This window comes from Aulostomus chinensis, chromosome 2 (assembly GCF_037954235.1).
Source record: "Aulostomus chinensis isolate RoL2024-O1b breed Wild chromosome 2, RoL_Achi_v1.0, whole genome shotgun sequence".
NCBI lineage: Eukaryota > Metazoa > Chordata > Actinopteri > Syngnathiformes > Aulostomidae > Aulostomus > Aulostomus chinensis.
In genome coordinates, this window is record NC_141321.1 from 5,985,991 (window position 1) to 6,009,218 (window position 23,228).

General features: G+C 48.3%; 3 protein-coding genes across 10 annotated transcripts in view; 2 read left to right on the forward strand and 1 right to left on the reverse strand.

Annotated features, from left to right (window-relative positions):
* tp53bp1 (tumor protein p53 binding protein, 1) overlaps positions 1 to 395 on the forward strand; it is a 38,014-nt gene extending 37,619 nt beyond the window's left edge. For all 3 annotated transcript variants that reach the window (XM_086224414.1, XM_086224425.1, XM_086224435.1), the window contains one exon: positions 79 to 395. In XM_086224414.1, the coding sequence (XP_086080540.1) occupies positions 79 to 263 (185 nt within the window). In that variant the 3' untranslated portion in view covers positions 264 to 395. The remainder of the gene's footprint in view (positions 1 to 78) is intronic.
* Positions 393 to 15,993, reverse strand: tubgcp4 (tubulin gamma complex component 4). Of its 4 annotated transcripts, none has more exons than XR_015119255.1 (18): positions 15,168 to 15,411; positions 14,023 to 14,151; positions 9,481 to 9,603; positions 9,349 to 9,402; positions 9,198 to 9,254; positions 8,382 to 8,461; positions 8,021 to 8,222; positions 7,749 to 7,914; positions 7,543 to 7,667; positions 7,403 to 7,453; positions 7,225 to 7,330; positions 3,741 to 3,848; positions 3,452 to 3,596; positions 3,190 to 3,367; positions 2,666 to 2,800; positions 2,487 to 2,603; positions 1,409 to 2,366; positions 393 to 647 (listed from the first exon to the last, which is right to left on the reverse strand). XR_015119255.1 is itself a non-coding variant. In XM_086224461.1 (18 exons), the coding sequence occupies exons 1-18, from the start codon at positions 15,243 to 15,245 to the stop codon at positions 641 to 643; spliced, it is 2,001 nt and encodes a 666-aa protein (XP_086080587.1). In that variant the 5' UTR covers positions 15,246 to 15,405; the 3' UTR covers positions 393 to 640. The 4 variants fall into 4 exon arrangements, 3 of the variants coding, with proteins under 3 accessions (XP_086080587.1, XP_086080592.1, XP_086080573.1); XM_086224461.1 differs by having other exon boundaries at positions 2,227 to 2,366; positions 15,168 to 15,405; XM_086224466.1 differs by lacking the exons at positions 393 to 647; positions 15,168 to 15,411 and adding exons at positions 12,933 to 13,154; positions 15,865 to 15,993 and having other exon boundaries at positions 722 to 2,366.
* On the forward strand, positions 14,872 to 20,105 carry cdkn2aip (CDKN2A interacting protein). Of its 3 annotated transcripts, none has more exons than XM_086224497.1 (4): positions 14,872 to 14,912; positions 16,078 to 16,327; positions 16,415 to 16,533; positions 17,265 to 20,105. In XM_086224497.1, the coding sequence occupies exons 2-4, from the start codon at positions 16,080 to 16,082 to the stop codon at positions 17,831 to 17,833; spliced, it is 936 nt and encodes a 311-aa protein (XP_086080623.1). In that variant the 5' UTR covers positions 14,872 to 14,912; positions 16,078 to 16,079; the 3' UTR covers positions 17,834 to 20,105. The 3 variants fall into 3 exon arrangements, with proteins under 3 accessions (XP_086080623.1, XP_086080615.1, XP_086080606.1); XM_086224489.1 differs by lacking the exon at positions 14,872 to 14,912 and adding an exon at positions 15,377 to 15,684; XM_086224480.1 differs by lacking the exon at positions 14,872 to 14,912 and having other exon boundaries at positions 15,727 to 16,327.
* Positions 20,106 to 23,228: the final 3,123 nt, after the last annotated feature.

Here is a 23,228-nt window from a genome sequence, read left to right on the forward strand (position 1 = left end):
CCCTTCCCCCGGTGAACTGTTCAGATATGACCCTTGAAGGAAGTTACCAGCATCCCTTACTTTTCCCTCCATCTGTAGACATTCCTGCTGGCAAGTATGATGTGGTGGTGGCAGATCACACCTGTCCTCCATTGGTAGACAAAAGTGTGACATCACAGGAAATCCCACTCGTGTCTGCTGAGTGGCTGATCCAGAGTCTGATCTGTGGGGAGCGCCTGGGTTTCCGCAGCAAGCCTCAGTACGCCCACAACTACTCATCCTAATCCTCCATGTTGTCCTCGCCTTCAGCCAAGCTCAGTGTTCAGCATTCGTCTGGTTGCATGCCACTGCTGCTGTATATAACTCAACCCTGTCTGTTTTTATGGGATAATAAATTGTGAGCCTGGTTTCATTTTAACAAATTCCATTTTATTTCCTCTACAGACGATGGTACGTGCAACACACTTGATATTTACAGTTTATACAAGCGGGGGTTCAGTCACACGTCACATTTATTCCTCGTTGGACCCAGCCAGTCCTCATCTGATCACTGGCGTGTTTTCTGCTCTTCGCCTGGATACGAGGAGTCGGAAGGGAACCGAAAATGTTCACAAGCAAAAGCTGATGGGAGCGCGTCCGATCTTCATCCGGTGTGCTCGTCTCAAACGCTGAAAGATATATTTTAATATATTATTTTTATACATATTTTTATTCAGCATCTTCTCCTCATCATTCAATGTTCTTTGGAGAATCGAGCGTGTTGGTCCAGGAGACGTGACGACCCTGGAGGAAGCTGCTGCACTCAACAGAAACAACCCTGTTTGCTCCCATTTTTCACGAGTCTCAGTAAAAATATTAAAATATTAATATATAATATTAAAATAAAAATATATTAAAAATATAAAAACAGCGCAGCAACTCTTCCGCTCCAGCAGGGGGCCAACGTGTCCTCAGAGGCCCCACTGGCTTGGATACTCAGTGAGGGAGGGGCCACCCATCAGCCAATCAAAAGGAGGCATGAAACACCTGCTGGAGTATCTAGATGAACCTGAACTGGATTAACTGAGCGTGACAGTCCGGTGAACTTGGTTACAATGGAAAGATCCACTTGGTACCAATCACTGATGTTAGTGTCTTGATCACTGATCAATCACGCTGAATTATCTTATAAATATATGAAAATAAGTGGGCGGAGCCTCTGATAAACGCTCTTGTCCAGCTGGTGGAGAGATATGTGAAATCAGCTTACAGCTGGAACCTCTGCTGGAGTACCTTTTAATAGTAGTACACACTCCTACAGAGAACCCTTGCTGCAGGGTTCAGGTCAAGCAAGGCGACGTGGCACCAAGCTCTGCTGAAACACACAGTCGCTAAGTGATGGACATGCAGCAGAAAACTGTAGAATCAGGTGCATCAGAATGTGTCTGACCAATCAGAAGAAGCGCTGGCTCTGCTGTGGAGGTGAGCAGAGAAGAAGAACCCTCAGGTTGAGCACCACCAGGATCGTCTTCTCCATCACCGGTGTTGGGATCTACAATCCCTGGACCGCTGCAGTGGGTCAGCTGGTCCTGGGTGTTTGGGTCAAAGGTTCCACTGCGGAGAACTTCACCACATTCACACACTGGGGTCTCAGGTCCTCCTCTGTCCACCTGAGTCCAGCCTGGAGGTCACTGGAGTCACAGCCCCTCACCATCTTGTAGCCTTTGTTGCTAACATCAACAGCAGAAGGTGCTGTGGACGTTCCGGCTGCTCGCACTCAACGAGCATGACTCAAATTCCAAAAGGACAAAACTTGCTGTGAGTCAAAATTCTGTTTATGTATTTCATGTGTTAAAAAAGTACTGTTTTGACAGTGTTCGTTTGAAAATGTTTCAGACTTGTTTCCTCATCCATACCACTAGAGGGAGCTGACGTACCACAGTTTGAGAATCACTTGCCGAGAAAATGGTGTCCAAACAGGACTTCAAGCTTTCACTTGAACTTGTGAAACATTTGTTTTGTTTGTTTCTGTTGACCATACTTTAACCAGCAAGTTGCCGAGACTAAACCACAGTTTAAAAAATTAGGAGTCCCAACAGTAGCTAAAAGGTCCCTCCCTCGATGTGTAAATGAAGCCTCCAGGCAGGAAGCGTGAGCACCCACCACTCATCCAACTGGACTCTAGTTGGTTTGATTTCCTGACAGGAAGCATCTGTCAGTCAGAGGGGGGCGCTCTCCTCTAATCACGGAAACTGCTAACAGTCCCACCTGCCCAGGGTGCCTCCAGCGTGGGTGTAGTACTTGTTGTAGTCCAGGCGCAGTAACAGCTGAGCCAGATCTGAGTTGATCTGATGATTCCTCACGCTGGAGAGGATTTTGAACAGTAACGAGGACTGACGTCTGAAGCCCTGACATGGAACACAAGACGTAAATATCCCTAATATTAATGCTGACTCAGCGTTCACATTCATGAACAGATGTGTTTTCTATTAACATTCATGGAGAGCAAAAGACATAAATCAGCCCACCTTGACCAGGATGTCCAGCTGAGCGGTTCCCCTCTCGTCCAGAGAAGCCATGCTCTGACTGACCAGCGAGCAAAAGCTATGACAGAGCTCCAGGATCTCGTTCAGGCAGTGGAAGACCTGAGGACAAGAGCAGGTCAGCCAGAGTTGATCATCAGACTTGTCTCCATCTAAAAACTTACAGGCTTGAGGAGGATGAAGGACTGAGCCAGCAGGTTGCTCAGGAAGTGGTCATGAGCCAGTCGGATGCTCTCGAAGTCTCTGGTGGAGTTGATCTGCTGCAGCAGCTGAGAGAACTGCGACTCCAACACGTCCACCTGCACAAAACCCACCATGATCCTGAGCTGCTCTCCGCTTTGAAATGATTTGTACATTCATCGACAAGTCATACACACGATGGCAGATTTTTCCACCTTCATCTATGCCAGTTTGCATACAGTACAATGGACATTCAATGGTACAGGTCCTGTGACACCGGGGAGGTTCGACAAGCGTGATGGTTATTTCTTCTGGTTTTCCAGCTGCAGGCATCCCGGTACATCACAAATTCATCCTCAGAGCCGTAATCACCAATACTCCATTGCCTCATTTGCGATAATGTCACAGTTCACAAAGTGTCTGTAGGCTGAAACGACTCAACACAATCCAGAGAGCAAACAGCAGGCTGTGTGTGCCCCCTGGTGTCCTCTCTGGCTAGTGTAGTTACCTGTAAGTAGTACTGCAGGTTGTCGATTAAGAAAGCCATGTGGTTGCGCAGCCGCCACTTCACAGCATCCGTCTGGCTGGACTTGAGATGTTTCCTCTGCATCTGCAGAGCCCAGCAGTGCTGCAGCTGTGACTGCACACGCCGCACACTCAGCAGGTACCTGAACACAACGTTGTACCTGTGCACAGAGAGGAGGAGAGGATGTTCACCAGCTACAGCTACACCTGAGCAAATATAACCCAAGAGAGAAACGGCTACAGACTTCTCCAGGACAGCTGGCGTGAAGAGGATGTGCAACGGCCACTGGACCTTGTAGATGAGGCCCAGAGCCGCCCAGCCGGTGGGAGGGACCTCACGGGGGGACGTGTCCTGCGGAGGAGTGGCCCCGTCTCTGGGGCCTGTCGTCTCTGGAACACCACAACACACAATAAATGCAAAAGAATGACACACTGAGCTGTGCAGAGGAGAGGGGGCTTCACCTCAGATGCGTCATCTCAAACTAAACTGGCCTGACTGGCCATTCTGACAGACAGTGTACAGGTGCAGCCCACCTTTGCCGTCCTTCCCCTGGTAGTCCACAGTGAGGTGCAGCAGAGGCAGGAGGTTGTCATCGTCCAGCAGCACCTTGTGAGCCGCCTGCTGAAAGGCCACATTGACGTCTGGCAAACAGAGGACACATTCACACGCATTCAGGTCCTGAGAGGTGGAAGCTGCTTAGTGATGCACACACCTGCTGCCGTTCACTGGTGCTCAGCAGCATCTCACCACCAACACCAGAAACGGAGACAACAAATCCTCAGTGAACACAAGTCCACAGTGGAAACATACTCAAAGATCCCTTCAGACGGACATGCTTGAGATGAGCCGGGATGTTGATCTGTGGTTTGAAATCTAGAATCCACAAATATTTATTTCAAAGGTTCAACTGCAGGAAACATGAAGCTACACAAGTGGGTGTAGATGGAAACTTTGGTCCTCCAACTGATGCTAAGGAAGATAGCATTTCCTTGTTTCTTGCTACAGGTTCAAAGCACGGATGCAGGAGGTGTCCAGGCTTCATACATATTTTTACCAATACACTTCCAGGACATGTCCCTGTGTTTCCAGACCACCTGGCTCTGGTTTCATGATCACTGTCAAATGTGTCAAACATGACAAATAAACAAAGTCCATCTTCAAGTGAACAAGCTCAAACTCAGCCAAGGACAAGCCCTCGGACAAGCTCCCAGACAAGCCCTCGGGACAAGCTCCCAGACAAGCTCTCGGACAAGCTCCCGGACAAGCTCCCGGAAAAGCTCCCAGACAAGCCCTCAGACAAGCTCCCGGACAAGCTCCCAGACAAGCCCTCAGACAAGCTCCCGGACAAGCCCTCAGACAAGCTCCCGGACAAGCCCTCAGACAAGCTCCCGGACAAGCCCTCAGACAAGCTCTCGGACAAGCCCTCAGACAAGCTCCCGGACAAGGCCCCAGCCATCCTGAACTGAACCGCATACTGAATCAGAACAAGATCTGTGCCACTTCTGATTCCAGAAAACTGTTTATGGCGTTTAACTCCTTGCTTTCTCCTCCAGTTGCTCAGCCTTCCACTGCGCTGACTTCAGACATGTTTGCCTCCTTTTTTACTGAAAAGGTTGCTGCAATCAGCAACCAGTTCTCTGAGCCTGACCAGTCCAGTCAGCACCAACCTGCCACTGCTGCTTCACTCTTCTCCTTTGCTCCCCTGAGCCAAGATGAAGTCTCCAGACTTCTCCTGAGCTCAAAACCTACAACTTTTCCTCTCGATCCAATACCCACCAGCATCCTGCAGACCATTTTGCCCACTATCAAACCTGCAGTCACACACATTGTCCATTCCTCCCTGGAAACTGGCATTTTTCCTGCTTCTTTTAAGCAGGCCCGTGTCACCCCACTGCTCAAAAAGCCTCATCTCAACCCCGCCCAGGTTGAAAACTACAGGCCAGTATCACTGCTGCCATTCCTGTCAAAAATACTGGAGCGCTCAGTATTTAACCAGGTCTCTGAACATCTGCGGAACAACAACCTACTTGACTCTTTTCAGTCTGGCTTCAGGTGTGACCACTCCACTGAGACCGCACTCCTGTCAGTCCCTGAGTCACTGAGACGAGCTCGAGCTGCTGGTCAGTGCTCTGTCCTACTTCTGCTGGACCTGTCTGCTGCCTTCGACACGGTGAACCATCACATTCTCCTCTCCACACTCTGAGCTCGGCATATCAGGTTCTGCCTTGTTGTGGTTCAAGTCCTACCTCACAGGCAGATCCTTCAGAGTGTCATGGCGAGGAAAGGTGTCTAGGTCACATGGCCTATCTACTGGGGTTCCTCAGGGGTCAGTGCTTGGTGCCCTTCTCTTCTCTCTGTACACCACCTGTAGACCATGGTCTTTCCAGCTTGTCCATCTGTTCAGCCTCAGGTCACTGTCCAACTTGACTCGAGCCTACTTGTGCCCACAAACTCAGCCAGAAACCTGGGTGTCATGATTGATGACCAGCTGACCTTTAAGGTTCATGTGGCCTCAGTTTCTCGGTCTTGCCGTTATGCCCTCTACAACATCAGGAAGATCAGACCCTTCCTGATCCAACAGACCACACAGATTCTGGTTCAGGCTCTTGTCATCTCACGCATTGACTACTTCAACTCTCTTCTGGCAGGCCTCCCTGCAGGCTCATTCAAGCCTCTGCAGATGATCCAGAATGCAGCAGCACGTCTGGTCTTCAACCAGCCCAAAAGGGCACATGTCACCCCGCTGCTGGTTTCTCTTCACTGGCTTCCAGTGGCAGCCAGGATCAAATTCAAGGCACTTCTCTTGGCTTACAAAACAATCACAAGAACGGCTCCAGCCTACCTGGAATCCCTGATCCAGGTCTACTCTCCTCGTCCACTACGCTCTGCATGCCAAAGACGCCTGGTGCTTCCAGCCCAGCGCTGCTCCAAATCTCTAGCCAGACTCTTCTCTTCTGTTGTTCCCAAATGGTGGAACGAACTACCGAACTCTGTGCGTTCTGCTGAGTCCCTTTCTACTTTTAAGAGTCAATTGAAGACTCAATTGTTCAGAGAGCACCGAGGCACTGAACCTGACTCTGCTCCTCTTTGTCCTGTGGTAGAATCAGTCAGAGGGTCCAAGACCCAGCACTTAGTGACTATGTAGCACTAACTGGGTTGTGTGATGTATGTCTGTTATATTAAAAAAAAAAAAAAAAAAGGTGGGGGGGGCGACACTTCTTCTGCCACTAGATGGCAGTACCTGTGACCAAATCACAACTGAAGCACTTTTGCGCTTCCTATGGACTTTTCCTTAATTAAGTCTAAATTCTTGCTTGTGTTGTACGTCGCTTTGGACAAAAGCGTCTGCTAAATGAAATTGTAGAATTGTAGAATTGTAGAATTGAATAACCGACTAGTCAGGTATTTGTAAAGCACATTTTCAAGACGTTTCTGAAATGTTAGGGTTCTTATAAAAACTTTTCCAGACCTGGAAATTGCTAATATCAATATCAACATAGTGGCCCCCTAGAGAGTCTGCCTGCTTGCTAACATTCCCTTTAACTCTCCGTGAACTGGACTAGGGATAAAGTTATTCAATGCTGCGTCTCGTCTAGAGTTTCAGAAGTTACTGGACCAAAGGCATCACATGATGATGGTTGAATGAGTCATTTTCTGGGTTTGTGAAGGTTAAACAAAAGGATTCAACTCTTCTTTTTTAACGTCAGTCAATGGACAAAAGTAGTTTTGGGCTGCAGTGCGTCACATGACGGACGCCATCGTTGTAATGACATGGTTTGGCCACCAGGTAAAATTGGCCTCAGCAGCCAGTGCTCTGCTCGTATCCAGGTGTGATGACACATCCATAGATGTTAGCACAGCCAGACGTCCTGGTGCGAGGCCACACCCAGACAGTTTGGACTGTAAGGAATCGTTCAGGGATGAAAGCACAGGTCCTGACACAAGAGCTGATGAGCTCCTTTTATCTAAGTGAGGTTGCGGGTTCAGTACCGCCTAGGGGGCAGTTTAGATACTCACCGTGCTCCGTGACAGCTGTCGGGGGGGCCTTCAGCATGTGTTGTGCAAGGTCAATAAAAACCTGGTAGAGCTCCCCACGACCCAGCAAGTAGAAGTCCTTTATGATCTGGAACAAAAGAAAACATCAGCCTGGTTCATTCGGGTCCGATTTACTGCCCAGAAGCATGAGAATACCAACCTTCAGCTGCTCAAGGAGGTCCGACTCTTCCACCATCAGTGTCCAGAGATGCTGGAAGCCAATCCATATCCACATATGACCATTTGTAGACTGTAAACGAGTGTTAGTTAAAAGAAAGAAATATTGCAATGCAAGCGCACCTCTGCCACGGTGCTCCTGATGCGATCAATCAGGTTCTCAAAGTCTGACAGGCTGAAGAGAGGCTGCTGCTTGAGTCTGTGCAGCTCGGAAGCGAATGTGTCCTCCTGGTGCTTCAGTATGGAGCCTCAAATACACAAACAATCATATTGCATGGTTTAAACAGTGAGCATGCTAACATGAGAGGTCACGCCAGCATGTTAGCTACCAGCTTGAGATGGGCTATGGTTGTGGTTTTCAAACATCTGCACGGATTCTCCCACAAACAGGATCTTCTCTGCCACCCGTATGGGGATGTAAGATGGCAACATCTCTGTCCGCAGAGAGAACTGCTGGAGGGACGGAGCCAGCATGTTCTCCTCCTCAATCAGCCTCTGCCCACACGCACGCACACGCACACACACACACACACACACACACACACAAATTAAGACAAAGGTCCAGTGTTGGATGTGGGCCTGCTGGTCTGGCTGTTCTCACCAGGTCCTGTAGTTCTCTGAGCTGTTTTCCACTCAAGCCTCCCAGACCCAGGTCCTCCTCCTCCTCCTCTTGGTTGGCAGCAGCTCCTCCTGCACTGGGACCCTGTTTCACAAAAAACTCCTCACTCTGGTCCAGCAGCAAGCCGTGCAACATCCATGCTGCCAGCTGCTTGTACATCACCCCGTGACACACGGCCAAAATCCTGCAGCATGGAGGAGCACAGAAACACAATCGCGACACGATTGGTAAGCTGTGAAAAGAGTGACCCGCCAGAATGACATCATCCATGTGTCAAGTAAACATGACCCGTCACGTTTTATAGAAGCTGGTTGAAGATAGCCGTGACAAGGCTTAGACCTACTTCTCCAGGGCCATGCGTACAGGAGGAAGCCCCCCACAACTGTGCTTGTACACAGTCTCCAGGATCTGACAGCCGTGGATCTAAAGAGGCACAGACAAGAGCAGATGGTCGTCAGCTCAGGTGCAGCGCCACCTCTCAGAGGAGTTCCACCAACGTCATTAAAATATTTTGTTACTAGACGGAGCCAAGGCTTGGTTCAAAGATCTCACATTCAATTTATGGCAACTTGGACATATGATTACAGGAGAACATTTAGTGGATAATATTATGATAATAGGAATTTAAAATTAAACTTTGACTGACAACCTGGTGCCACATCTTCTTCCAATCACATGCATTATCAGCCATGTTGAAGTAACACACCAAGGTTTGGAGTGATGGGATTATTGTCCATCTTCCCCAGAGCCAGACAAGAAGATTGTTTTGAGGCACTGCATCAAATCCCTGTGCCCATCGAGAAGGTATTTCAGACTAGAGTTAGAATCACGACCGACTCTAAAAGGACAATGTTTCACACTCTGATATGATTTCATAGTGAATGTTACATAGCAACTTAGTTCTGTTAAAGCAGGCTAAGACCACATCAGGGAAAAGTCAGTTTGATGAGAGCTGTGCGACACAGCCCATCCACTACCATTCAGTGTGCTAAGCTAACTAGCAGCCAGCAGGTCTCCGAGGGTTTCGGAGAACAGAAGGGTCCGGACCTCCTTATCTGGCTCTGGTAAAGATGGACAATAAGTGTTTTTCCCAAAAAGTTGGGGTTTTCCTTTAAGTTGTGGGAGTGTGACTTTGAACTGTCCTGATGACAACATTTACCTTCTGTGATTTTATGGTCTCCACCACCACCATCACCGAGGGAAACAGCAACTGGAACTGAAGAGAGAAAAAGTACAGACGTGTCAGCTGGAGAGGATTTCCATCCATGGCATCATCAGGCTAATTAAATCACTTCAGATATTTCCTTCACCTGATCAAGCTTATAGTTGACGTGGGATATTGTCAGGTGTGGATCTCCCAGGAACTGAAATACACACACAGGTTTAGCCAGCCTCCTCCAGCCAGATTAGCATGCATGTGTCTGTGGCTTCTGATTGCTCACCTCCTGCTCCAGGTCCAGCAGGGCCTGTCGGTACGGCTGCAGCATGGAGTCCAGGCCGGTGCAGAATGCACGCAGGTAAATCCCGTGGAGGCCAGTTTGGTTGGGCTGGTTGGTGTGGTGCTCCTGAGGAACAAAGTTACCCAAAGTCAGACACCATATCTGTCCAAGCAAATGGGAGTTGAGTGGGTTTCAACTTGTTCTTCTAGCACCTTTGTGAGAGAAGCTGCTGCCTGTACTTTGGCATTCCTTACAAAGACTTAGGGATGAATGTTTCATTTTCTGATGTTGTGCCATATTTTGCAACTGATTTGTCTGAAAGCCAACATATACTTTTTTTATTCGCAAATGTCAATATAATCTGTAGAATTTGTAAATACTGAAGAAGACATGTTAGACTGCCAATTTGAAAAAGTACAATTGGTCTTCATGTCCCAAACACAGCCCATAAATTACATGTTCACTAATAATGGTGAGCAAAAAGACTTGAGCAAAGCTCAGTGGACAACCAGCAGCCATCAGACTGATGCAGATGCAGTAATGGAAGGACTGTGCTGCCGATACGGTGGCATGCTGGCATCACCGTGCGCACCTAACAGCCTCACGCAGATTAAGTCAATTTGTCAAGTCCATTTTATTTGTAGAGCGCCAAATCACAACCAAAGTTCTGTCCTGACTCTGTCCAAGTAGAGCAGGTCCAGCACCTCCCTCCTTCAATGAACCTCCACCCAACAATTCTCCATCAGCAGCACATCCTGCAACAGCAGCCACCAGAACCTTCCTTTACCAGCAGGAAGGTGGAGCAGATCCAGGATCAGTGGGGACGGAGAGAGAGAAGGAGAGCAGGACAGAGACAAAGACAGAGAATGGAGGAAGACAGAGAGACAGAAGGAAAGAGAGGGACAGAGATAAAGAGAGAGAGAAAGGAGGAGAGACTGACGGACAGAGACAAAGACAGAGAATGGAGGAAGACAGAGAGAGAAGGAAAGAGAGACAGAGATAAAGAGAGGGACAGAGACAAAGAGAGAATGGAGGAGGACAGAGAGACAGAAGGTAACAGAGAGGGACAGAGAGAGAGAGAAAGGAGGAGAGACTGATGGACAGAGACAAAGACAGAGAATGGAGGAAGACAGAGAGACAGAAGGAGAGAGAGGGACAGAGATAAAGAGAGAGAGAAAGGAGGAGAGACTGATGGACAGAGACAAAGACAGAGAATGGAGGAGGACAGAGACAGAAGGAGAGAGAGGGACAGAGATAAAGAGAGAGAGAAAGGAGGAGAGACTGATGGACAGAGACAAAGACAGAGAATGGAGGAGGACAGAGAGACAGAAGGAGAGAGAGGGACAGAGATAAAGAGAGAGAGAAAGGAGGAGAGACTGATGGACAGAGACAAAGACAGAGAATGGAGGAAGACAGAGAGACAGAAGGAAAGAGAGGGACAGAGATAAAGAGAGAGAGAAAGGAGGAGAGACTGATGGACAGAGACAAAGACAGAGAATGGAGGAAGACAGAGAGACAGAAGGAGAGAGAGGGACAGAGATAAAGAGAGAGAGAAAGGAGGAGAGACTGATGGACAGAGACAAAGACAGAGAATGGAGGAAGACAGAGAGACAGAAGGAAAGAGAGGGACAGAGATAAAGAGAGAGAGAAAGGAGGAGAGACTGATGGACAGAGACAAAGACAGAGAATGGAGGAAGACAGAGAGACAGAAGGAGAGAGAGGGACAGAGATAAAGAGAGAGAGAAAGGAGGAGAGACTGATGAACAGAGACAAAGACAGAGAATGGAGGAAGACAGAGAGACAGAAGGAAAGAGAGGGACAGAGATAAAGAGAGAAAGAAAGGAGGAGAGACTGATGGACAGAGACAAAGACAGAGAATGGAGGAGGACAGAGAGACAGAAGGAAAGAGAGGGACAGAGATAAAGAGAGAAAGAAAGGAGGAGAGACTAATGGACAGAGACAAAGACAGAGAATGGAGGAGGACAGAGAGACAGAAGGAGAGAGGTACAGAGATAAAGAGGGAGAGAAAGGAGGAGAGACTGATGGACAGAGACAAAGACAGAGAATGGAGGAGGACAGAGAGACAGAAGGAGAGAGGTACAGAGATAAAGAGAGAAAGAAAGGAGGAGAGACTAATGGACAGAGACAAAGACAGAGAATGGAGGAGGACAGAGAGACAGAAGGAAAGAGAGGGACAGAGATAAAGAGAGAAAGAAAGGAGGAGAGACTAATGGACAGAGACAAAGACAGAGAATGGAGGAGGACAGAGAGACAGAAGGAGAGAGGTACAGAGATAAAGAGAGAAAGAAAGGAGGAGAGACTAATGGACAGAGACAAAGACAGAGAATGGAGGAGGACAGAGAGACAGAAGGAAAGAGAGGGACAGAGATAAAGAGAGAGAGAAAGGAGGAGAGACTGATGGACAGACGGGGACGTGAGCAGGTGGAGCTACGGGTGGCAGCTGGAGCCTCTTCAGGTCTGGAGACTCCTCCAGCAGCACCAGGATCTGGGATGAGGGGAGCGCGAAGGCTCTGGAGAAGAATACGAGTTAGTAATAAGTATGAGTATGATTTATGTATGACAGATAGAGGAGGACAGAGAGGAGTAGAGAGAAGCCCAGTGCATCATGGGAGATCCCAGCAGTCTGAGCCTATAGCGGCAGGTCTAAGGGCCAGCCTAAGCAGTCCTGACTATAAGCTTGATCAACAAGGAAGGTCTTTAGTCTGCTCTTAAACCTACAGAGGGGGTCTGGGTCCTGGACTGAAACTGGGAGACGGTTCCTCAGGAGGGGAGCCTGATAGCTGAAGGCTCTGGCTCCATTCTACTGTTAGAACCCTAGGAACCAGCAGGAACCCTGCATCCTGGGAGTGAAGGGTTCTAGCTGGATCATAGGGGACTAGGAGCTCTGTCAGGGATGAAGGAGACTGATAGCTGAAGGCTCTGGCTCCCTTCTACTGTTAGAACTCTAGGAACCAGCAGGAACCCTGCATCCTGGGAGTGAAGGGTTCTAGCTGGATCATAGGGGACTAGGAGCTCTGTCAGGGATGAAGGAGCCTGACTGTTGAGGACTTTGATGGTAGAAGAAGAATTTTAAATTCTGTTCTGAATCTGACAGGGAGCCATGCAGAGAAGCAGTCCAGGAGAGACCTGGTCTCTGCTACCAGTTCTAGTCAGGGGGGCAGCAGCGTTCTGGACCAGCTGGAGAGTCTTTAGGGACCTGTTAGTCCAGCCTGGTAGGAGGGAGGTGCAGTGATCCAGCCTGGAAGTGACAAAAGCAGGGACTAGTTTTTCTGCATCTTCTTGAGCCAGGATGTGTCTGATCTTAGTGATGTTACGTAGATGGAAGAAGGCGTCCTGGAGGTTTGTTGAATGTGGGAGTTAAAGGGTCCTGGTCTAAGAGAACTCCTACTTTCCTACGGTGGTGCTGCGGGCCAGGGTGGTGCCATCCAGGGTACCTGTGTCATCAGATCAGGTGGTCCTCAGGTGTTTGGGCCCAGCACAAGAACTTCAGTTGATCAGAGTTTAATAAAGGAAATGATGGTCCTCCATGTTTCCTGTCCTTCAGACAGGCCTCCAGTTCAGTCAGCTGGTTTGTTCCATGTGGATCATTGATGAGTTCAGCTGAGTGTCGTCTGCATAGCAGTGAACATTAATGGAGTGTTTCCTGATCATGTGACCTAGAGGAAGCAGGTACAGGGTGAAGAGGACTGGTCCAAGCACAGACCCTTGTGGAACACCTGAACTGACTGTAGTGGTCTCAGAGGAACCATCATTAACTAGTACCAACTGAGATGACCTAGTAAATATGACCTGAACCAGTTTAGTGTGGTTCCTTTCATACCAGTGACAGGTTCCAGTCTCTGTAGAAGGATATGGTGGTCAATGGTATCAAAGCTGCAGCATTAAATGACTGTAAGGCTTCCAGAGGATCTGAGAATGTTTACTTTATAAACTTAAATGAAAAAAGTACTCAGTGTGCCTTTCATGATTTATATTTTTACTGTTATGACCTTTTGATCAACAGTCTTATGAAACGATTTGTAATCATCAGAATCCCTGTTTTATTTGTCCATGCATCTTCAGCGTATAAACTCAGTTAATCATTCTAATATTGTGATCTGAGATCCTTCAGTGAGTGTTCGTCAATAACCTATTTTTTCCTTTTTAGGGTCTTTTAGCTTGTGAAGCACCTTGAATTTCTATTTGATTTGTCTGAAGGGTGCTGGACTGATTATTGATTGATCAGGAACTACTAGACTGAGCTCGGTCCACTCCGAGTGACCCGTCGTCGTTACTTCATTGTGTGACACTACACGACTATTTGCTCAGGAAAAAGGGAACAGTTTTCCTTCTGTCTGGAGGTCCAGTGGATCCAGTGCAGAAACACTTAGACTGGACTTCCACCATCACACTCATGGTGTCAAGTACTGTCAGTAAACTTTAGTTTCCCTGCTACGAATAGATAGATACATATTAGATTTATTGACAGTAAACAGAAATAACTGGCTAAGTGCATTAAATAAGGTGTCCAGGGCCTCCACTCACCTGCTGGTGCACGTGGCCGATGTGTTGTTCTATGAACTCTGTAAAACGTATGTAGTCTGAGCCCAGTTTACACAGTCGGCTGAGCACACTGGTCTCACTGGGGTGAAGGAAGGGCAGGTCCTGGGACACCTGTGGGGGAGGGGGGCAGTTTGTGGTTATTGTGGCGTTGAAGATGTCTCATTCCTGTCTGGTTTACGGACTTCCAGGTGAATCTCTCAGGTTACAGATTATGGCCCTCGATCGTGTGGCTTCAGGGCTCCGGCGCTGATTCACCCTCTCCTCACGTGTTCTCTGCTAACACCTGGTCATCTGCAGAGGTTTTCAGAAGGTTCTGCCATTGTTTGACAGGACATGGGTGACTACAGAGGACTACAGAACTCTAGAAGTATCTTCATATTTGGAGAAGGATGAGGAAGAACAGAAAAACCTCCTAATCAATTACAAGAAAAAACACGACAGGTGCATCACAGTGACAGGAAGCAACAGAGCAAGCGGATGTCTTGCTGTAGTGCTATGTTGGACTCTCATATTACAGTGTTGTGTCTAATACATCCACACAACTTCCGACTGACTTTCAAACTAAGAGACATTTTTGTCCCTCAATTAAGCAAGTAAGTAGGTTTGCAAACAGATTGAGAGTCCTGGCTGCAGCACGGGGTCTTTCTGGGTGAGTCTCCATGTTCTCCCTGTTCCTGCTGGGTTCTCTCTGGTACTCCAGCTTCCTCCACAGTCCAAAGACATCAAGAGGGACCAGGTTAATCCAGACTCTAAATTGACCGTAGGCGTGGCTGGGAGAGCCAATGGTTGTCTGTCTCTATGTGTTGACCCTGCCATGGACTGGTGACCTGTCCAGGGGGAAGGCTGCTGGGATAGGCTCCACCCTCAACCGGGTAAGAGGTAGAAAGTGGATGGATGGATAGTTATTGCTGACAAATAGATCATATTAGTCGCTGGGCTGCATGGGAAAAATTCCATGCAACAATTCACATTGTTCTATAAATATGATTAATAACTACTGATACTGCACTCTACGTGAGATATTTTACAAGCAATTATTTCTTCGTGAAATAAAGATTAAATAAGTAAAACATAAAATTTAAAAACGAGTCGTTAGCGTGACATGACGAACAGTGTTTCATCTGTACCTGCAAACCAGTTCGTTTGTTCCATGTGAAAATAGTTCCCGGGTATCCGCTTAGCGCCAGCAACAGCTCGTGAATCATCGTCTCCCCTTTACTCGATTTCAAGTTGAAGACGTTGCGGCGGAATTCCCACCAATTATCCACCAAAACAAACTGCCGCCCGAGCTGTCGCAGCTTCAATACGTACACACGGCGCAGTGCATGACGGGATAACGGTAGTGCTCGTTAGCCGCTAGTAGTTCCGCACTGTATTTTGACCTCCGTAGTTTCACATTCACAAGTAGTTCGCCGATTTCGTTGCAGTAAATGTATTTACAAGTACAAAGTTTTTTTGTCACCGAGTTTATAGAAAAATTGCCGGGTGTGAAGATGAAAATAAACGTTAATTAGCGTCGTAACATTTTGCATGCACTTGGGAAATGTAGTTCTACAACAAAAAGAAAGGTCCCTCGCCTTCGTCATCATTCTGTCATGTAGTAGCTAGCAACACCCCGCAACGGAGAGCGCCTGCTATTTCTTGGTAATAATTAGGAGTTCCAGTTTGTCCTTGTACCGACCGCAGTGCTGTGCTAGCTGTTTGTTTCACCTCACATGACCACGAAGCTTGACATCACCTTGTAGTCGGACGCGCTGCTAATGTTACTCGCCTCTCCGCTTGGTTGAACTCATCTTTACTTGCTAAACTCTGTCAGTTTCTCACCAGTATCAATTGGTAGCAGTGAACATTAACCAGTTCTTTCAACCCTGCGTCCAAATGGTGGAATAGTAGCACAACCGAAGCTGTAACTTCAGCGGAGCTACTGGACCCAGCGCTGATCTGCTAGCTAGCTGCGCTGCCGACAAACTACAAGAGGTGTGAAAGAAATGAGCAAGCGTGCGGTTTCCACGCTCAGATGCGGTGTTCTTGTTGCAGGGATGGCGGGTGCGAGGAGCGAGGAGGACGTGGTATCGGAGTACCTGGGCCAGAACCCGCAGGTAGCCCAGTGGGTCGACACTTTCAGGGGTTACTGTGAGAGCAACAAGCAGTGGTTCACTCGGAGAGAATTCATCCTGAGGAACATGGAGGCTTTCCCCTCCGTGAAGCCCGGAGTCTGCAACAGCAGTCTGGACAGGTTGCTGTCCCTGTCCATGGTCTGGGCCAATCACGTGTTCCTCGGCTGCAGGTAGGATGCGTTCCAACAGAGTAATAAAGAGAGAGAGCAAAGCTGAGCCTTCTTCAGACCCCCACCCTCTCTGCCTCTCTCCCTCAGCTATCCACAGGTTGTCATGGACAAGATCAAGGAGATGGGTGAAGGGATAGAAGTCCTAGATCCCCCCGTTCACAAGACGACAAAAGATGAAGCCAAAAGAAAGCAAAGCCCCTCGTCTGGTAATGCAACCACCTTTTCCATAAATGTGCCTATTCAAACTAAAACTGGACCAGGAGCAGCTGAGGTCTGTCCTGACTGGGTTGGGACTCGACTGTGTTGTGATGTGTGCCATTTTGTTCAAAGGTGTCTTTTGAAGGTTGTTCTCTCTGATGCATGGAAACAGAACTCAGCAAAAAGACCCTCCTTTGAAATCCTGACTCCTAACTATGTAACTGAGTTGTGACGAGAATCAACCTCCATATTCTACTGATCCTCAAACCACCAACGGGCACCTTAGAAATCTTCTCCTCATCTAGGAAAAGATGTCCTTGCTTCTGTTCTTCTTTCTTCTTATTTTGTCTCAAACATCAACATTACCAGATCACAACAACCAGAACAGGACCGACCACAAAACTTAAGGCTAAATCAAACATGAAGCAGATGGATGTGTTTGAGAAGCAGCAAGAAGAAGCTTCTCATCCCCCGCCTCCGTCGCTCACAGCAGCTCTGAATCAGACAAGAGCAAGTCCAACTATGTCTGTCTGCATCGCCACACATCTCCTGGAGTGGAGTTTCTTAACAGGCTTTTAGCAGCTATGTGGGGTGAACAGGCCATGAATCAGTGTGATGACGAACCCAGTTTGCAGAGCTTGTTACAGAGCAGTGTGTGTGTGTTTATATGCCCACACCTGAGGCTGCCGTTTCTTTCCTCATTAAATCCCCTTCCTGCTTGTTGTGTCTTTGTTTGCAGAGGCTGATGCTGACAGCTGTGTGAAAAGAGCCAAAAGTGGACCTAATGAGCCTGACAGTCGACCTGCTGGGAGGACGTCCACATGGCCTGTGAGTCAGAAATCAGGGCCTCCTACACAGGCTCCAGCAGAGCACCAGCCTTTCTTCAACCGCCTCTACAAGGCCGTGGCCTGGAAGCTGGTGTCAGCGGGGGGCTTTGGTCCCAACTTGGACCATTTTGAGATCCTGCGTAGCTGCGTGGAGTCATGTAAACAGACCCTGACCTGTGTGTTTGTGCCACTGAAGGACATCACGGGCCTCCCTGCTGGTCGCACGCAGAAGGAAGGCCACGTGTGTGAGATCCGCTGTCAGACTGTCTACATGGGCACAGGGTATGGGCGAGACGAGTCCGCTGCCAGAGCTATGGCTTCCAAAGAGGCCCTGAAGGTGTTTCAAGGAAGAAAAGTCACAGTAAAGATCGCGAGACGGAGGTACAAAGGGAAAGATGTGGAGGATCTGATGCTGCTGGATGAGCAGCCTCGGAGTCAGGGCTTCCCTCCCGCCCTCAGCTACCCTTTTCAGGGCGAGTAGCTGGAAGGAGTTTGTGTGTAGAGCAGACAGACGTTTGCCCGCCATGATGCCTGTTGGAACACTGACATTTACTGCGTGCAGCTACTGAAGTCATTCCTGACGGTGTCGGGACCAGACTGGTATGCAGCTAAACATGGAAGGAATTGCAGATCAGGGGACACCTTTTTAGACAAACATCTGGGATACACGCCCACATTTGGGTGATTGGAGGGAAACTAAAACTCCTAAACCTGCAGAAAGTCTGGATGAACCCGCCAGTGTGTCAGGCGCCTTCTGTTTTACAGGGTTTTGATAACAACAAACAGCGCAACTAAGTGCGAGTTTGACTCGAATCTTGTGTGCCATCATTTTAATGTCGATGTCATCAAACTGGTCAGATGTCAGAAAGCTGAACGTTTTATCAGTTAAACATAACCAAGACTAACTTCTGCCTCACTATTGACCACCTCAACAGTGACCGCCCACTTTTGGAGCAGTTCAGGAAGTAAATTTCCCTCTCAATTCCTCCACTGGCACGCCAGCAGATCTTCAGATGAAGCGTTTGTTACCAGGAACAAAGACAACGGGCGACCATAAAATGTTTGATTCAGTGCAAAAAGATAAATGGAAAGCAGAGGAAGGTAGAGGAGTGTGTGGACGGATCTCCAGGGTGAGGGAACTACTCCTCCCATAAGGCTTTACGAATAGATTCTTTTGACCCAACTTTGTTTAAATCATTTTTGTTGTTGCTAGCTGACCTGTTGCTGATGTGGAATAAAGTCGATGGAAACAAACCCCCTCAGTCTCCTGACAGGGAAATCAGGTTCAACTGATGGCTTGAACTCTGACTGTGGAGAGTTCAAGCCATTGTTTCCATGGTAGCAGCTGGCTCCACCCATCAGAGACGTTGCTGTGACGCTGAGGGTCGTGGTAGTGCAGTAAATCTCCCCAGGACTACGCAGCCACCCTGCTTTTCTTCAACAATTCTTGATATCCCTGAACTGGAGGCTCGTACAGGAGCACGTTCCTGCTGTGGCGGCGACCTCTTGGTCACGACATTATGGCTGATCATCAACTCGTCTTTGGAGAACATGAGCAGGATTTTTGCTTCTGGACCAACACTGCTGAGCTCTCGAGTGGAACTTTTTGGTCTTATTGATGTGGTCATCGTCCCTTCTAGAACACAAACCAGTGGCTACCTAGCAGCCCCCATCAGGGGCATAGTTTCCACATTTGGTCTTTCTCTTTATGACTGGCTTAATTTGAGTTGTTCCACGTGTCAGGGGTGCAGTCACGCCTCTTCACGTGTGGATTGGTTGACTTCCAGTGTTCAGGCAAACCGATGTGGATGACTGGCGTTGCTGCGCTGCTGCCTGGAGGGACCAGAGTAGCCACCGAGCTTCTCCAAACACTGGCCTTGGACCTGAAACCATTTCAGGAGCAGAAAAAGGGAATGTCAGTCATGTCCTGCCTCACAGGGCTGCTGCTGGTCATTACAATCATTTACTGGTCATTGTGTTCCTCCTTGAGTAGTGAACCCTTTTGTCTGTGAAACAGGAAAAACACACAATATCCTGGAACTCACGCTGAAACTAAATCATCGACTCTGGCGAAAGACTAAGAACCATTCGAGCCTTTTTGTTTGACAAAGTGCTGACAAGGCGATCAGATATCAGGTGGCGCTGCAGGGATGTCCTGTACACGTGACGCAACATTCGTCTCATTGTGCTCATCAACCCTTCATTTTAGGGAGGATTTTTCTAAATGTTGCATTCATTTAAAGCTGCGGGAGCAAGAATGTGCCTGGCTGATGCTGCCACCGGAGTTTAATTTTCACGTTTGTTACTGAGTCAGATCGAACTTCCGTACCATTTTGTTCAGACGGACTGCAGCACTCACAGTTTGCATGACGAGATCTGGTTGTTGACTCAGGCTCAGCAGTCAAGGTCACAGTTCAGAGAGCAGACACCACTTTCCTGTTCCGGAGTGTTTGATGCTGTACACAAGGATACTAATACTGCTTTTGATTTATTCCATGATTGAAACTGACTGATTAAAACCCTCACGTGTTGAGCATACTGGGGTGTTGTGGTTCAAAGAGATTCCATTGAACACGGTTCGAGAGGACGAGTGGACTCGGATGTGTTCAGGGTCAAGTGCTGCTGCTGCTTGTGTCTCCTCTCCAGTCTGAGCCGAGCAGGGTTGCGTCGAGGTGTGCGCATCCACACAGTTCCATGTTGTTACCTTCAGTGATCCTGCTTCTCTATTTTGGAATAAACTGAATTAAACCAAGTTATGTTGCCGTTGGTTTCTTCCTTGCTTCCTCAGTTTTTGACTTTCTACCAACATGCAGTTAAAGCGCTTCTACAGTCAGAATCAGAACCCTTTATTCTTCTCCAAGGGAAGTTCTGTTCCTAACAGCTCCAATCAACAACAACAAACAGGGGATGAAGAGAACCAGGCTCAGCTCGTCGTGACAGAACAAGACGACGCACACAGAGCAAAAGAACAATCAGAGGGTCGCTGACATGAATGGAGACAGAGCAGTGGTGTGGATGGTCGACAGTCCAATCACTGACATGTTCTACAGTTTTGTTGCCACTGGGAGAAAGGACCTCTGTGGCGCTCAGTTTTTGAGGTGGGGGGTCTGAGGCTGGTGGTCCGTGTCCTCCTGTGTTGGACCAGGAGCTGATGGAAGGGTGGGTGATGTTGTCCAGGAGGCTCCGTAGTTTCAGAAGCATCCTTCTCTCCATCACTGTCTCTAAGGAGTCCAGTTTCACCCCCACCACACCACCAGCTTAGAGGATGAGTCTATTGGGTCTGTTTGCGTCTGCAGTCCTCAGTCTGCTGCCCAGCACACCACAGCAAACAGAACCGCACTAGAAACCAGAGACTCGTAGAACATCCTCGGCATCGTCCTGCAGATGTTGAAGGACCTGAGCCTCCTCAGGAAGTAGAGGCACCTCTGTCCTCTCTTATAAAGGCTTCAGTGTTCCGAGCCCCGTCCAGTTTGCGGACACCCAGATATTTGTAGTCCTCCACAGTGTCCACGTTGACCCCCTGGATGGAAACAGGGGTCACAGGAGACTTGGTCCTCCTCAGGTCCACCACCAGTTCCTTAGACTTTGCCACATTGAGCTGCAGGTGGTTCAGCTCACACCATGAGACAAAGTCCTCCGCCACAGCCCTGTACTGGGTCTCCTCACCCCTGCTGATACGTCCAACTGTGGCCGAGTCATCAGAGAACTTCTGAAGGTGCCAGGACTCTGACTGATTGCTAAAGTCCGTGTTGTAAAGGGTGAAGAGGAAGGGGGTGAGAACCGTTCCCTGAGGTGCCCCAGTGTTACTGACCACTCTGTCTGACTCACAGCTCTGCAGGTGCACATCCTGGGGTCTGCTGGTCAGGTAGTCAATAATTCAGGACACAAGAGGGGCTTGGATCTCCGTCAGCTTCTCACCCAGCAGAGCCGGCCTGATGGTGTCAAACACAGGAGGAATCTAAAAACCCGACCCTCACAGAGCAACCCTCCAGGTGAGTGTAGACGGTTCAGCAGGTAGATGACGGCATTATCTACTCCCAGGTGGGGCTGGTGGGTGAACTGGAGGGGTCCAGGGATGCGGAGACCATTGGACAGAGCTGATCCAGAATCAGGCACTCCAGGGTCTTCATAACGTGGGACATCAGAGCCACTGGTCTGTAGTCCTTATTGCTCCTGGGATGAGGCGCCTTTAGGACCGGAACCAGGCATGACATCTTCCACGTCACAGGGACCCTCTGGGGGCTGAGACTCAGGGTGAAGAGTCTAAAACTCAGCACAGCTGGGGCGTGCAAGTCCCATTGTATGATGACATAAAAATACATGTGGTTCTTTATAATTAAATTCATTATAAAACATTTAATTCAGATGATAAGATCCTCTTTTTCAGGAAAGATCCTCAAAACTGATTAAGTTTGGTTCTGTTAAGCTCCACCGGAGGCTCCACGCCGGAGGAGCAACCAGAGCTGGCTGATCCTGGTCCTAGAGTCAGCCACCGAAGCAGGAACCACTGGCTGGAGGACTCTGGCAGATGAACATATGGCAGAAATGCCATTTGGTCAAATATGAGTATTATAAATCCAATGAAAGGTCTCAGTCAGATGCTTTCTGTGCCAGAAGGACACAACTGAAAGGATGAGCCTGAGGCTTCAATGAAAAGAAAAGTAGAAGAAAACTATGAGTAAAAGTCCTTGTGGGAGCGCAGGCCACATCCAACCGAGAGGAACGAAATATTTCACAACACTTCAAGTAGTTTGGTTTGTGATATTGAAGTAGAGGAAGATGCTAAATGGATGAGTACTTTTTCATTGGCCTTTGAGCCAAACATTTATTATTTATTGAGTCACTGTCACGTTTGACTTGGCAACTTTTAGAACTTCCACGCCTGCAGCCTGTTCCTCTGGCCAGGGAAGACCTTTGATGCCATGAGGCCCCTGGACCATCTCCCAGTGGCAGCAGCCCACAGGAGGCGTTAATGACAAATGCACTCATCTATGATGTACCAAGAACATTTGTTACCAAGGACTGACAGCTTAAAAATGTCAAATAGGTGGGCTTTTGGTGCCTGACGGTGTAGAGTAGGTCTCAGATGTGTCCACCGGGGGGCAGCAGTGCTGGCTGTTACTGAGAGTAATGCCGTGACCGATGCAGAAGTGTAGATCATTCACATACACAGGGGCGGACTCGTCCTTTACTAGGAGAACTGCAACATTTCCACTGATCTCCCATCGGCTGGTTCCTCAGTGATTACTGTCATTTGGCACCAGGACCCCACAGAGCCGCTCTGGCCCCCTTCTCCAACCACTGCGGGGCAGCAACATCAGAAAAACATCAAAATACCACAAGAACCAAGTAAAACACCCCAACAAATAATAAGTACAAGAAGTGTAACACAAAGTTTCATTTTATCACAATCTACACAAAAAGACTAAACCCAAAGCTTCCATGGAGTGCAGCAGAGCAGCAGAACCGCGAGAACGACCGCAACACAAACGCAGATCAATGACTACTGATGACAATGAAGTATCAACTGAAGTACGAAGATTTCAGACTGCAGGTCTGCTTCGCACCGTTCATCACATTGTGACTCTGGTGATTCGCTCTGACCGCTCGTTGTCGTACTTCATGTGATGTGTGGTGGTACGAACAAGGCGTTTTCTGTGTTTGCATGTTTTTTTGTACTTTGTGATGTTGGACATTGGGCTTTGTGGTTGTTGTGATTTGATTGCGTGTGTTTCGGCGGCACACCTGCTATCATACAATGTTCTGGTCGAGTTTGTGGCTGGACTTTGTGAGACATTTGGAACTTTATTCTTGGTATGTAAAATTCATGACACAGTTGCCGGTCATGTGATATTTCTTAACATTCTGTCTCTTTT

Excerpts from the sequence above, each read along its gene's own strand:
- tubgcp4 (XM_086224447.1), bottom strand. The coding sequence starts at position 15,245 with ATGATTCACGAGCTGTTGCTGGCGCTAAGCGGATACCCGGGAACTATT. Across the intron at positions 14,152-15,167 it reads ACAAACGAACTGGTTTGCAG|GTGTCCCAGGACCTGCCCTT; the intron begins GTACAGATGAAA and ends CCTCCCCCACAG. Across the intron at positions 7,454-7,542 it reads TCAGGAGCACCGTGGCAGAG|CATCTCTGGACACTGATGGT; the intron begins GTGCGCTTGCAT and ends ATTGGCTTCCAG.
- cdkn2aip (XM_086224480.1), top strand. The coding sequence starts at position 16,029 with ATGAGCAAGCGTGCGGTTTCCACGCTCAGATGCGGTGTTCTTGTTGCA. Across the intron at positions 16,328-16,414 it reads CACGTGTTCCTCGGCTGCAG|CTATCCACAGGTTGTCATGG; the intron begins GTAGGATGCGTT and ends TCTCTCCCTCAG. Across the intron at positions 16,534-17,264 it reads AAAGCAAAGCCCCTCGTCTG|AGGCTGATGCTGACAGCTGT; the intron begins GTAATGCAACCA and ends CTTTGTTTGCAG.